Genomic DNA, 15,420 nt, shown 5'->3' on the forward strand with positions numbered 1-15,420 from the left:
GCACCGCAACGAAGAGTAGCCCCTGCTCAACGCAACTACAGAAAGCCTGCGTTCAGCAACAAAGACCCAATGCAGCCAAAGATAAAAAAATAAAATAAAATAATTTAAAAAATAAATAAATAAAATAAAATGACACCCACTGTGCTGTCTGCAGATCCTTTCAATTATCATTTTTAATTCAGAAATGTGAAAATTGAGTCACAGTTTTCATTTAAATTAAATAATAAACAAACAGCAAAGTAGCCAGACAGGTCTACAAAAAAATGATTTGCTAAAGTCTTAACAATATACAAAATATACAGAATACAATATATAAAATATGTAAGATTTCGTGAATTTTATGATGGATATTAACAAGATGTATTCTAGACCCAAGTGAAACTTTGCATGACATCACGTTAAGATGGTATGATTTCAAGTTAGTCTTGTATTTCTGACCAATGGTAAAAATGGAAGAAGTTAATTTTAAACACATCCACAATACTCACAATTTTCACACTCAGGCTTGAAACTCCATGATCATGAAGTTCATCCTCAAACAGGAGAACTTCTTCAAAAAACTTAATCTGTTCCCTGGCTTTCAATTTCTCTGTATCTATATGATCTGTTGTAGGTACAACCTAAAAGAAAAAATATAAGAAGGGGCACATAAAAAAAAAAAAATTTAGACAACTTTCCTACCAGTATTTTCTGCATAGCCAGAACACCCGGTTCTAAATTTGGGTGTTATCAGTAGACACGAAAAACGAGATACAAGCCTTGTCCCTGAAAAACCTAAGATGTCTGATATTATAGCTTCACAACACAAAGAGTCAAAATTCATCGTCTTTCATATGAAAATCATTAAACAGAACACATTAAAATCAAGTGCTCTATTGTGGCTATGAGAAAATTAACCATCTGAAAATTAGTCAATGTGATGAACTACTACTATCATAGAAGTTCAAAGCAGTTTTGTGCCATAAAAGTCTACTTTTACGACATTTATTTGGAACTTAAAAAATTTTTTTCCCATTAGAATGATCGTATATATTTTAGATCCACAAATCTACAAACAAAGGTGCTTTAAATTCTGAGGTAAATAAGAACTTTCAGGGAAATTCTAAGGGAAACTCGTAGCATTCCAAAGGGCTGTAGAGGATACCAGCTATTTTTTCCAAAGTATTATTTTGTAGCCCCCGGACACAAACATACATAACCCAACAAAAGCACCAACAATCTCAAGGCAGGTCACGTCAGTAGCTCACTAAATCCAAGTGTCTCCTAATAGTAACACGAAAGTATGATTTGTGATACCATTCTTTACTACATTCAATTTCACTACAAAATGTTCAGCTTTTCAATTCTTTGACATAGTTGTAACATAAATAAACACAACAATGCTTGTCAAACCATAAGAATTCAGTAAATGGTAGCTATTATTTTACTTTACTTAGCAGCTATGACTAGGTCATTTGTTTGACTCATGCATAGAATTAAGAAATGAAGAGTAGTTTCAGAAAACTGGACAAGAATTAGAAAAATATGATACGGATGTCCAAGAGATTACATAGATTTTGTGGGAAAATGATCTTAGGGAGTATTAAGTGATGCAGAGGGGGAAAAGGTTGCTATGAAAGAAACTAGCAGTTTGTATGTGATTCCCAAGAGGTGAAAAAAATGTCCATAGTTCTTCCATGTTTACCTACAGATAACATTTTAGCCCTCTGCAATTTTATTCCAACATGAGACCACACGTGAAGGTGAAATTCGGAATGGGGAAGGAACGTGAGGGATAGGGATAGGGCAGCATATATAATCAGTCCCTTGCATCACTTGCATGTTTGTGATCTATTTAAGACCAACGTTGGTGCCTCTAGGATTCCCTAAGAGCATAAAACTTTAGTTACTATTAAATAAACACAACTTCTAAATTCCTTACTTTTTAATTAGTTTTAGTTCAAAGGAACACATCTGAAAATCCTCCTTATAGATACATCTGACTTCCAAAAAATTAATCATTACATGAATTTTCTCATTAGTAAATGGCTACTTCACTAATATTTCATATATGCCTTCAGTAAGTGATTGGTGAACATGAATCCATCAGTTTTGCCAGTTACTTGTTCTTATAAAATGTTTGAAAGAGAAAGACAAAAAATAATTAGATAACACATGGATTAGGGAAATTCAATATATTTATCTATATACTATCTTCTTCATTCATAAGGACAAATATGTTTAAAACTTTGTATTTCTCTGCCTTTTCTCTTCCTCAACTCCACTTATCTCCTCCCTGAACGCAAGCATCTGAAAAGAAAAGGTGAAACAGCTACACTTAAGACATATGGAACATTTCTGGCTTCTGGTATTGTCAAAATAAGTAACCTGGACAAACCCTCTTGCTGAAGACAATTTAAAAAGCTGGATGAAAAAACAAAAACTTCTTAAAAGCATTATACGGTCAAGGCACTAAAGAATGACTGGACTGATATCTGGAAGAGGACTGGAGCCCAGAAAAGTGAAACTGAGCCTACGGTTTTCCAGCTTTGGCCTTGAGGCATCAGCAATGACTGGACAGAGGAGAGGCTGAGCTCTGCTGGCGCCATAATTGCTCAGTATTCACTAAGGGCAGAGGCCTTGGAGAATTCCTTGCCCTGCTCCCAATTTTGGGATAACATCTCAAAGTGCTATGCTGGCTGCAGAGCTTCTTATATTACACGCCCAGTAAACCTCAAACCCTGGCCCCATACCAGAGGTTAGCAAACTAAGACTTCCAAGCCAATGTGGGCTGCCACCTATTTTTGTATGAACTGCAAGCTGAGAATCCTTTTTACATTTTTGAAATGACTGGGGGAAATTTTTTCTTAAGAATATTTCATGTCACATAAAAATTATATGAAATTCAAATTTCCATGTCCATAAATAAAATTTTACTGAGAAACAGCTATACCCATTCGTTTGCATATTGTCTATGTCTGCTTTCGACTACAGCAGCACAGCTGAGTAACTGCAACATAAACTCTATGGTCCTCAAAGCCTGCAATACTTACTATCTGGTCCTTTACAGAAACCGTTTGCAAACCTATGCCCTTGACTATGAATGCCGTCAGCTGCCCACCAGAAATAAACAAAAATCTTCTGTGGAGGAAAAACAGGATTCAAAGAAAAATAAGAAAGCATATTAGGAGTCTAGACACCATAAATCGGAACCAACAGAAATAACAAGACAATAAAAGACACTGGGGACTCTAGATGTTGAAAATATGAGGCCCAAACTGTAAAACAACAATGCACACTAGTTTCAAGGAAATAAAAGCTAAGGTTGAAAATTTCAAAAGATACTAGGAAATATTTTTTTAAAAGAACTATGATCGGGAAGGGTCCTGCTTGGAGGTGCTCACAATGTTCTATTTCTTTTCCTGGGTGGTTGCATTTTTCAGTTCATTAAACTCTACCTTCATGTTTTATGGACTTTTCTAAGTTATTCCACAATCTTTAAAAAGCTTAAAAAACGTACGGAGCACTACAAATATTCTTGATACATTACAAGAAAAATAAGTCCTGGTCACATCTTTCAAGTGGAACCTCCCTCACATCAGATGGAGGCTTATAATAAGGAAATTACTTGACATAAATATTTTTAAATTTATCATATAGTTAATTAACAGCAGATGCTAAGAACCCTATGTTAAATTCCCTTTTTGAAAACTGTTGAAAGTTGTGTGTGTGTGTGTGTGTGTGTACATCCCATTAGGAACATACAGTGAAACTGCTATGTTTTACAATGATTTTTCTTTTTTTAAAAAATGGAGACATAACTCCCATACTATACAATTTACCCTTTTAAAGTGTACAATTCAGTGGTTTTTAGTATATTCACAAGACTGTGCAGTCACCACTATTATCTAATCCAGAACATATCATCACCCCAAAAAGAAACTGCCATACCCATTAGCAGTCACTCTCCATTCCTCACGTCCCCCAGCCCCTGGAAGCCAATACTCTAATTTCTGTTTCTATAGATTTGTTTGTTCAGCAAATCATTCTGGAATCATATACATGTACCCTTGTGTCTCGCTTCTTTCACTTAGCATACTGTTTCCAAGGTTGTAGCATGTATCAGTGTTTCCTTTCCCTTTTCAGGACTAAATAATATTCCACTGTCTAGATATACCAGTTCTGTTTATCCACTGATGAACATCTGGGTGGTTTTCACATTTTAGCTATTATGAGTAATGCAGCTATGCATATTCATGTACAGGTTTTTATGTGGATATACAGTTTTCAATTCTCTTGAGTGTACACTTAGGAGTGGAATTGCTGGGTTACATGGCAATCATGTTTAACTTTTTTCCTAATTGCTGGCCAAAAAAAAAAAGGGCATAACAAGAAATCCACCATCTTAACCATATTTAAGTGTACAGTTCAGTAGTGTAAATTATATTCACATTGTTGTAAGATGGATCTCTAAAACTTTTTCATCTTGCAAAACTAAAACAGTATCAGAATTGTTAACCCATACCTCTGAGGAAAACAACTATCAACAAGCATACAGTACTCATATGCAGTTCTTTTTGCCTTTTGTCTTATAAACTCCATTCATTTCCAATGTTTATGTCAGCACATTCCTGCCCTAAAGTTACTTTTAAAAGCTCAAGATATTAAAGATGATATACAAATGACCAACAAGCATAGTGATGTTCAACATCACTAGCCATTAGGGAAATGCAAATCAAAACCTCTCATACACTGCTGGTGGGAATGTAAAATGCTACAGCCGCTATGGAAAACAGTACAGGGGTTCCTCCAAAAATTAAAAAAAAATTACCATATGATCCAGCAATTCCACTTCTGGGTATATACCCCCCAAAAAAATGAAAGCAGAATTTTGAAGAGATATTTGCACACCTATGTTCACAGCAGCACTATTCACAATAGCCAAGAGGTAGAAGCAACCCAAATGCTCACTGACAAATGAATGGAAAAACAAAATGTGGTATATACATACAATGGAATATTACTCAGCCCTAAAAAGGATGGGAAGTCTGACACATGCCACAACATGGATAAACCCTGAGGACATTATGCTAAGTGATATAAGCCAGTCACAAAAAGACAAATAATGTATGATTCCACTTATATGAGGCATCTAGAATAGTCAAATTCACAGAAACAGAAAGTAGAAAGGTGACTGCCAGGTGCTGGGAGAAGGAAGAAATGGGGAGTTGCTGTTCAATAAGTATAGAGTTTCAGTTTTTCAAGATGAAGAAGTTCTGGAGATTAGTTGCACAACAACATGAATATACTTAACAGTATTTAATACACTTAGAAATAACTATGATAGTAGATTTTATGTTACATATTTTTTTACCACAATGAAAAGAAAAGGAAAAAAGAAAGCTCAAGATACTGAATCGCACTAAGTTGGGCAAATGTTCCAATGTGCTTAAAAAAAAAAAAGCTTTTTAAAATGCATGAACACTAAGCATGTTTTATTCCTAAAAAGCAGTATCAATAGAAGAGGCAGTCTTCTACTTATATTTTCCTGCATATTCAATTTATTTATTTAATAAGAAAACAGCCAAACGTTGATAGGTTACTATAGGCCAGGTACATATTAGGCATTTGACCTGTCTTCTCATAACATTCTCATACCACAGTCTGAGAGAAGTGCCTATGGTAGCCCAGACAACAAATGACAAGGCTGGATATGAATCCAGCCAGGTCAGTACAACTCTGTGACTGGCTCTCTCCTCTTACACCATGCTACAACTCAGAGTAATAGGCTTAACAACCTAAAGAGTGAGAAATCATTAAACACACACACACACACACACACACACACACACACACACACACACACACACACACACACACACACACACACACACACACACACACACACACACCCAACAGGCCCCAGCAACTAAAAACCAACAATTTAAGGGCAAAGGAAAGGCTTCATTCTAATGCCTCATTCTCTGATATTCTTACTGTACACATAAAATACCTTCTCCCACACAGGCAAACACTTCCTATACATACCAGGGCTTCTGAATAGTATTTTAAGGAAGAGCTGAAGGATTAAATAATTTAAAATCTCAAATAATATTACAGGTCAAAAAATCCTTAGGTATTAAAACAAAGTTAAAAGTAAAAAATGTTCCTATGAAAGTGATCTTCCACATATAACAAATGTGCTTAACAAGAAGCTCTAACATCAGTGTTATGTTACTAAGAGACACATACTTTAAGATCTTGAACCCATTTCTTCGTCTACAAAATAAGGATAAAAATGCCTATCTTACAAGACTATTTTGAGAATTAAGCAACAAAGTCCTAACAATTTTACCTGGAAAATAGTCACTCTATTTTTTAAGGCAATAAAGGAACACATTCATCAACTCTGTTTAGACCATAAAGCAAGGGTAAATACTATTTAGACAATATAGCTACTTTTACTCTTGGTATTTCAATAATATTAACTTAGTTGCCTTGACATTTGAGATATGATGTTATCATAATAATAGCAGCTGCCATTTATTAACATCTTATTGTGTTAACAGACACTGTGCCATAAACACTTAATACATGTTATCTTATTTACTACCTCACAACTGATATTATCCCTAGTTTACCAAAGTGAGAACTAAGGCTTAGCAAAGATTAAATTGCTTTTCCAAGCTGTTAAGTGATGGTGCTGGGATTTGAACTCAGGTTTGCCAAAGCCTGAGCTCCTTACCACTAGTGAGTGTTTGATCACACTGACATTTGTCAGCAACACCTTAGAACAAATTACATGACAGGCTGACGTGCCAATAAAGGGTACTGAGCACATGTCTTTCACCTCCTACTACTCTCTCACTCCCTGTCTCTACTGCCGTGGATCTTGCTCCTTGATCACAGCTAATGCTACTTCATAGCCTCCAGGAGGCTTTTGTAAGTCAGCCCGCAAAGTAAGTCATCATCATTATCGCATTGGGTTAAAACAAGCTCTCGTTTCCTCACTCCTTGAAATGAAATATCAAAAGGCCTACACACTTTGCAAAGTTTTTCAATCAGGAGTGAAAAGAGAGAATATTAATCTATGAAGTATTAATGAACTAGAAAAACCTTCCTCCCCCATTAGACTGTAATGGAAGGATTTTTTTGTCTGTTCCCTGCAGTATCCATGGCTCTATGTAGCTAAGCTCCCAATATGAGGCCTACCAATTCCACCGTCCTGGTGTCATTTACCACGAAGTGAATCTCTTCCTAAGCAGGACTTACACAGATGCAACTTAACATTAATATAGAGATTTAGAATTCACTGGGAATTTTCCCTTAGATTTATCTTATATCTGCTGTGAGGTAGATATTTCTGTTTATCCAATTTACTGATAAAACAAAACCAGTCAGATTAAATAACTTGCTTGAAGTCACACCAGGTTCACACATAGTGTAGGCAAACAATAATCCAAGCTGTCTGACCAAAATTTCTATCTGCCCACATATCTGTTCATCTGTAAAACTGTAAGCTACTAGCTAGCAGGTTCTGCCTAAATCACCTAATACATTACACCAAGAACAGACACATTTTAATGCTTCTTGATAGCGATAATGATAACATTAAGGCAGTCTGCCATTGCTACCAACCACATTTTTAGCAAAAATTGTTCCCCTATGGCTTTCTTTTATTTTGTGCTGATAATCAACAAGCAAAATCCCTTTACATTAGGTTCTGAAGCCTCGCACAATAGAAAGTAAAGTAGCAGCATAAAATAACTCATTACTAGAAAGTTCTAACACTGAAACTGTCCAAGGCAATCAATGACTCATAAAAGCAAAAAATAAGATTTACCTTTAGCTTAAGTGATTCTCCAAGTAACGTTCCCTTATAATCTGTTGTATAGGTCCAGTCATACGGCTTAATAACCTCCTTTGAGTGCTCACCCTCCGTCCTCAAACACCAAAATGAGAAGGGTCAGTCAGTGATGTAGAATATAGATCACGTGTCTTCATTTATCACACCCAATTACATTCTACAGATAATATAAAATACCCTACTAAATACATATGCTTGTCATAATTCACTAACACAAGATCTGTCTTAGTTTTTCTGCACATTTATTGTTATTTAACTTGTCATGTACTGATAATGTAGTCTCTCCAATTAATCTGTACACCGCCTGAGGACATGGTTTAAAGGCTTATACTTTTTTCAAAGAACCTAGTACATAATAGGCACAAAGTAAATAACTGCTGATTTGATTATGAAAGAAAATACATTTTTCTTAATTTCAGTGCTCCTCAAATTTTCAGCGCAAATCATAAGTAAACACTGTTCTTCAAAACTAGGAACATTAAAGTACACAGTGTAATGCCTCTTCACTAAAGAACACTGAAAGCTCAAAAAAGTAAACCCTACATAGCTCAGCTCAATTGTAATTCAATTTAATTCAAGAAGTGTTCAAGAGCAGGGTAATTAAACTCCATTTTATGGATGAGAAAAATGAACTCTAGAATGATTCAACTATCAGATTTAATAATAGTACTAGCCATTCTAATAAAATACACATATCACAACTGAATATTTTTTCAACTCTTTTCTGTTTTGTTTAACCCATAACTACCCAGATTCTCACCTGCTTTCCTGCCACTCTTCAGCGCAGGCTACTTTAAGCATTCCTTGGTAGTTGTTCACACATCTTAATGCATCTGTAGCATTGAACTCAATCCCAAAGCCAGAGCCATGCTGGATTCTTAAAACGTTGTCTCCAAACATCATTTCAGGGAGAGATGGCATATGCAATTCATCAGCTAACCTATGTATAACCAAAAGTCAGCAGGATTATTTTATATCACTGTTGGCACTTTTGCTTCCTTCTGATCCCCACAGAATACCTTCTACTCCTAAATGAGTTAAATAATACATGATTTAATAAAATAATACATTTGTAAAGTCTATAAGGGGTTTCATCATCCATTCTCTCTGTGTATATCTTTTTGGCACTGTATTAGGTAGTGGGCTGAATTAGACAGATAATAAATATACAAATAAATACACAATATAATGTCAGCTAGTAACAAGTGATATACAAAAATTAAAGCAAGGTGATGGGGGAGGCACTGTTTTAGGTAGGATGATCAGAGATCACATCTGAGACACTTGAATTTGCGCCTCAAAACTACCCTGTGGGGCTTCCCTGGTGGCGCAGTGGTTGAGAGTCCGCCTGCCGATGCAGGGGACGCGGGTTCATGTCCCGGTCCGCGAGGATCCCACATGCCGCGGAGCGGCTGCGCCCGTGAGCCATGGCCACTGAGCCTGCGTGTCCAGAGTCTGTAGCTCCGCAACGGGAGAGGCCACAACAGTGAGAGCCCCGCGTACCGCAAAAAAACAAAACAAAACAAACAAAAAAAAACTACCCTGTGAGCTAAGAAAGGCTCAGAGAGTTTAAGCAGCTAACTCAAATCACAGAGCCAGTTAAGTGGTAACACCAGGCCTATTTCCACTATATAAGACTGCTTTTAAAGACCTGGACCTCATCTAGCTAGCCTCATTACATAAGAAAGTTATATTAGACATACTATAAGACCAGGATCACAAATTATGAACCCACAGATGTGTTTTGATTAGCCTACACAATATATTTTTTAATATTTGAAATAACTGGCAAAATTATTGAGGTGCCAATAAAAATTGAGAGATTTTTGAGAAATCTGGACTTCTAGTTTCTCTTAAAAAAAAAAAACACTTGGCAACATTGGACCTGTATTTCCATGTGACACCAACTGGCTGGAGCTGAGTGGAGGTTGCCCCCTTCAAGTGGGGCATAGGCTCTCTGGTTCACCAGTCTCCTTGGCCCTTTAAAAGCTGAGTCTGTGACCCCTGTTATAAAGACTTTTAAGTGGCTACTCGTTACTTCTGAAAAAAGTAGGTCAATGTATAGGTTACCATGCCTTATGACCCCAACCCCTGAGTGACAACCAGGACTGTCAATTTAGGGATGAAAGTTTTGCTTCTCAACCAAAGGCAATTATCTATGGGCTGGCAGGAACCCCTGAATTTTAGCCTGAGAACTCTGCCCGAAACACTCATGCTGAATTGAATAACGGCCAATTAAACTTACTCTGATCCCTCTTTTTATAAGTTTGAATGACAGTTAAATGAAGCACAGACTAAGAGACATGGCATGACACAGAACCATGAGGTAGAGAAGAGGGGAGAGTGAAATTTTTAAGTAATAGCAAGAGAAGCAGATAGAGCAAAGTAGAGACTGAGAAATAAGGGTGACAAGAAGATTAGAGACATCTATAGTTGGGGCCACAAGAACTGCTGTTCATTTTCTGAGCTAATTCCGTGTTTAGTTATTTCCTCATGTATTATTAAATTCTCATCACTTGAGGCAACACGGGGGTGGGCAGTGGACGGGAGTCTCTGTTCCTTACAACCTAAAAGCACAACTAACACAGAGGTTCCATGGAAGTGATTTTCTGGTTATCTTATGTACCAATTTTTTTCTGTTAATACTGATTTTGGAAAATTTTCATAATGTATTGTACACTTCTCTTTGTTTTTAAACAAAACATATAAAATGTTATTTTACCTTTTCTTGCTGACCAGAGATCATCATATTTTTTTTTTTTTTTTTTTTTTTTTTTTTTTTTTTTTAGTGGTACGCGGGCCTCTCACTGTTGTGGCCTCTCCCGTTGTGGAGCACAGGCTCCGGACGCACAGGCTCAGCGGCCATGGCTCACGGGCCCAGCCGCTCCGCGGCATGTGGGATCTTCCTGGACCGGGGCACGAACCTGTGTCCCCTGCATCGGCAGGCGGACTCTCAACCACTGCGCCACCAGGGAAGCCCGAGATCATCATATTTAACAATCTTGTAAGACAATGTCCTCAAGTTCAATTGAGTGTGTATACCTCTAGCTACTCTAGAATGTAGGTATCTGCCCCTGAAGCAACCTCATCCCTTTTTATTTGGTTTCTTATCTATCAAAGGATGGAAAATCAAACAATCATACTCCTTAAAATTGCATAATGAATAAAAAGAGAACATGAAAAATGCTAACAATTCATTTATTAGGGCAAAGTGACTATATGGAACTCTTTTCCTTCCTTACATTTCCAATATGGTTACAATTATAAAGTATGCAATAGAGTCAAAAGTGTAAATATGCTCTGAATGAAGTTCTAACGGATCCTGAACAAAGCACAGAATTTTAGTGCAAGTGTTATATGATAGCTACTTTAGCAGAACCGAAGGCTTTTTCTTTTTTAAGACTTCTGGATTTTTGAACAGCTACATAGTTATACTTGTTAGGTAAAGTAAAATAATGCTATATTAAAGAATATATTCTGACATAAAACTAACAAAGGATCTATGCATATCCCAAGACCACAATTACTCTCTTTCCAACTGCTTTAAATCTATTTCCAATCAGACACACCAATCAAGTCTTGTATATATATTAAAAACAAACAAGCAAAAAACCTTGCATAAACAAATTAAAATACTTAAGCCTTAAATGGAAAAAATATTGATTCTTATTATAAACATCTACTTCATTCCTGGATCATCAAAGCCTCACCACTTTCAAGAATAAAGACGGGTTCTAATTCCACCATGACTGCCCAGGAGAGGACTTAATGCACCACAGTCCCATGTTTCCATAAGCTTCCTATCTCTGGTGAACTTTTTGTTCTTACACAACAATTATATTAATTTTGGCTATGAAGAAAAGATAGCAATTAAAGATCCTGTTTCTTGTAGGAAAACACCTTCGCCAGTAAAATTCTCTACTTGTTGCAAGCTTTAAAAAAAAGCAAAAGCACCCACTGAGGGAAACAAGCACTTGCTCACTTGATTTTCAGAAGAACTGTATCAATTTACATTCCACCCTGAGGCAAAAATTAAGAAAAAAGTACCAAGAACTTAATCAAATTTATATTCTTTGACCCAAAATATCAGCTTTGGGAAATCTGTAATATAGAAATAATCCCCAATGTAGGAAAAAAAAATTATACACATTAATACTCATAATAATCTTATTTTTAATAGAAAATACTCTAATTATAAAGAAATAAATGGTTATGTAAACTATAGTATATCTATATGATGAAATATTATGGAACCATTAAAAATACTTAAAGGGAGAATATAATGGAGAAAAATGCTTATGATACAATAGTAAAGAAAAAACAGGCACACTGTATGTTTATTTTATCTCTGTGTTTATGTATATGTGCACATAGCAGTGATCTAACCTTTTAAGTTGTCCATCTTTAGTATGATGTCTAATAACATTAATTTTTCACCATAAATTTAAGTGAAATTTATTCTTTTGCTATTAGGAAATAGAAAATATTAAATACTAGAGAGATCAACATTCCCATGCAAATGTCCATAGACATATGAATGGATAGAGAAAACGTGGTTTAAAAAAAACAAAAAAATAAGAAAAGAAAATGTGTTTTACACATACAATGGAATACTATGCAGCCTTTAAAAAGAAGGAAATTCTGCAATTTGTGACAACATGGATGACACCTGAGGACATTATGCTAAGTAAAATAAACCAGTCAAGTAGTAAAGTTTTAACGACTTTACTGGATAATGCATACCAAACATGAACTAATATAAGATGTGATTCTCTGGATTTTTCCCAACGTATCTGGAAAAATCTGGTAGTCCTATGAAATATTCCAGTCATATATGTAAAAGAATCACTGCCACTAACTTACACTTCTTCAAATGTCCTAAATTCCGAGTATCTTAAACACATGCCAAACACAGAGTATCTTAACCCCATTTCTAATGTCAAGCTTCACCATTAACAAATAGGTAGGACCATTTATAAGGCAAGGAAGACAGGAAGCCTCTATGGGATTAAGATGCCTAAATTCATTAAAGGAAGTTTCGTTAATCCAAAATTTCCCCTAATTCATTTATATAGCACCCAAGAGATTTCTATACCCTAGGGCAAGGCATCACAGAAAAATTTAGGATGGGAGCAGATAAACCTTTCTTTTGTGAAGGAAAAAGGACTAAGTATACTCAGACAGAGCTGTTTTAGAAATAATAAACAAGGAGATTAAAGATCTGGAATTTGATTCCCTTAGAACTCTCCATGCATCCAGCACCTCTTAGGGAGTCTGTAAGTAAATTATATGGGTAACCGCAATTTGAAGCTGACTGCTTTATATACCACAATTATATATATGGTGCAATACGTAACAGAGAAAGTTATATGGAGAGGAAAACTCAGAGAGTAACTCAGTCTGTGGTGGGATGAAGGGAATTTTTTCCCTTTCTTTTCTGTATTTTCTCAATTTTTCTTAGTGACTCTTTAAGAATGTTACTTTTTTTTTTTTTTTTTCAATTAGGAAGCTAAACATCCTTTCATGACTCTCTTCTCTTCCCTGGTCACTTCCCTCTGCCTAAATCTTAAAATGTCAGTGCTCCCTAGGGTTCCATCTCATGACCTTTTCCTTTTCTTCTGGATAACTTCTAGATGATCTTAATTCACTCCCAAGGCTTCAGGTATCAACTATAAGCTGATGATTCCCAAACCTAAATCCATGGACAAGTCATCTTTTTTAAGCTCCAAAATAAACGCCTAAGACACCTCCACTTTATAACCCACACACAACACATATTTCAACAAAACTAAACTCATCCTCTATCCAACACCTGTCCCCAATCTGCTCCTCCTCCTGGGTTTCTCACCTTGTCCAATGGCAATGAAATCTTGCCAAGGGTATAGATTCCTCCTTCTTCCTTCCTCCTCCTATCAAGTGGCCATCAAATTCAGGCACTTAATCTTCTAAAACCTCTCCTCTCATCCCTTCTAACCGGTTTCCTTACCCAGTCCTGCAGCCCACCAATCTATCCTCCACATCACCTCCAGAGAAATCTTTCAGAGTGTACATCTGATAATGTCGATCCTTTGTATAAAATGGCACCCGGTAGTAGTCATATAAAATTCGAAACTCCTGAGCCTGGCATAAAAGTTCTATCAGTGGTATCTCCACTGCCCAGGGCCCTACCTGCCTCTGGCTTCTCACTACAGTACTCCCCCTCTGATACCTTACACTCCAATCACACAGAAACAGTCCTTCATGGCTCCCACTCTCTCTGACCCACCGGCTTGCCACGTGCCCCCGGACCCCGCCCCACCCCCCGACTTTGTCAAGATTCAGTTCAGGCATCACAAACGCATCACAGCTGTCACTCTCCCTGGCCTTACACAGGCCCCCAAGCCCCACCCCATCCCACCGACTTTATCAAGATTCAGTTCAGGCATCCCAATTTCCCGGATGCCTTGTTCCCTTAAACAATCTCAAATAACCCTGCATATACACCTATATCAATTCACACTGTATTATAATCGTCTGTCTCTCTCACAAGACTGTAAATTCCTCGAGGCAGACGCTGTCTTTCATCTTCTGTATCTCACGTGCCTGGCACGGCCCCTGACATGCTAAAAACCAAGCATATATATCATCCCCGTTATCAACCCCTAAGAAAACAGGTCATATCCACCCAGAAAGAAATAGTCTAAAGGTGGCGCAGGCTGCGTCAGGTAGAGACCTACGGGAGGGGAAAGTCCACCGCAACAATCACGCTCTGCTCAAATCCAGGCGGAGTGACAATTTCACGAAGGCAGCGCCTGGCGGCCCGAACCGAAGGACAGGAGGTGGAGACAGTAATATTTCCTGGTGTTGTCAATTCAAAGGTTCCGTCCGGAGGGACCCGAGCCTCCGCCCCCCAGAGAAGGGCTGGGGCTCCGCCGAGTTCGCCCTGCCTCCCGCCCAGGCCCAGCTCCCCAGCTCGCGCCCGAATCCCAGCCCCGGAGCCTCACTTCTCCACATCCGCTGACTTCATGATGTGGGTCTTGGACGCCGTCAGCTTCCAGGGCCCAAAGGAGAAGTCCTGGTGGCTACTCTGGAAGCCGTGGATCATCATGGCCGCAGCGGGGCCCGCGTGGGCCACACGGAACAGGCTGGAGCAGCGGCGGCAGCGGCGGCGGCGGCGACCGACACCGGTCCCTCCGCCTCCCCCCGACCCAGCCCCCTCGGCTTCCGAGCCGTTACCATGCCCGGCCCCACCCCGCCCCCTGCCGGCCTACCCGGACGCAGGCCCTCCTTTCCGCCTTCTTCTCCGCCCCTCGGGTTTTGCTTCCGGGACCAGTTACCAAGGTTGCGTGACCTACGTCTTACGTCACGACGCACCTGAAAAGAGGGGAAAAACTGCTGAGGGGCGAGGCTCTGGCAGCAGGGGGTGTGGTCAGGGACGCACCGCCCCCTGAACTCACTGGTTGACGTCGTCTTGGGGCATTTCAAGGAAGGTCAGTGTTGGAAAAGGCGAATACAACGTAATGCTAGACGACTTTGCAAAGCAGGGAATTACCTCTCGTGTTGGCGAATTGCTGTAGAGAGGAAATGCCCTACAT

General features: G+C 38.2%; 1 protein-coding gene across 3 annotated transcripts in view; it reads right to left on the reverse strand.

Annotated features, from left to right (window-relative positions):
- The window catches only part of TIPRL (TOR signaling pathway regulator), a 36,303-nt gene extending 21,115 nt beyond the window's left edge, over nt 1–15,188 (reverse strand). Inside the window, exons 1-4 of one of the 3 annotated variants that reach the window (XM_060296731.1) lie at nt 15,097–15,188; nt 8,607–8,786; nt 7,823–7,922; nt 489–620 (exon numbers count right to left, since the gene is read on the reverse strand). In XM_060296731.1, the coding sequence (XP_060152714.1) occupies nt 489–620; nt 7,823–7,922; nt 8,607–8,767 (393 nt within the window). In that variant the 5' untranslated portion in view covers nt 8,768–8,786; nt 15,097–15,188. Of the gene's footprint in view, nt 1–488; nt 621–7,822; nt 7,923–8,606; nt 8,787–14,829; nt 15,073–15,096 lie in introns of those variants that run through there. The other 2 variants (XM_030875549.2, XM_060296741.1) reach the window with 2 other exon arrangements.
- Nucleotides 15,189–15,420: the final 232 nt, after the last annotated feature.

The sequence above is a fragment of the Globicephala melas genome, chromosome 1 (assembly GCF_963455315.2).
Source record: "Globicephala melas chromosome 1, mGloMel1.2, whole genome shotgun sequence".
NCBI classification, from domain to species: Eukaryota; Metazoa; Chordata; class Mammalia; order Artiodactyla; family Delphinidae; genus Globicephala; species Globicephala melas.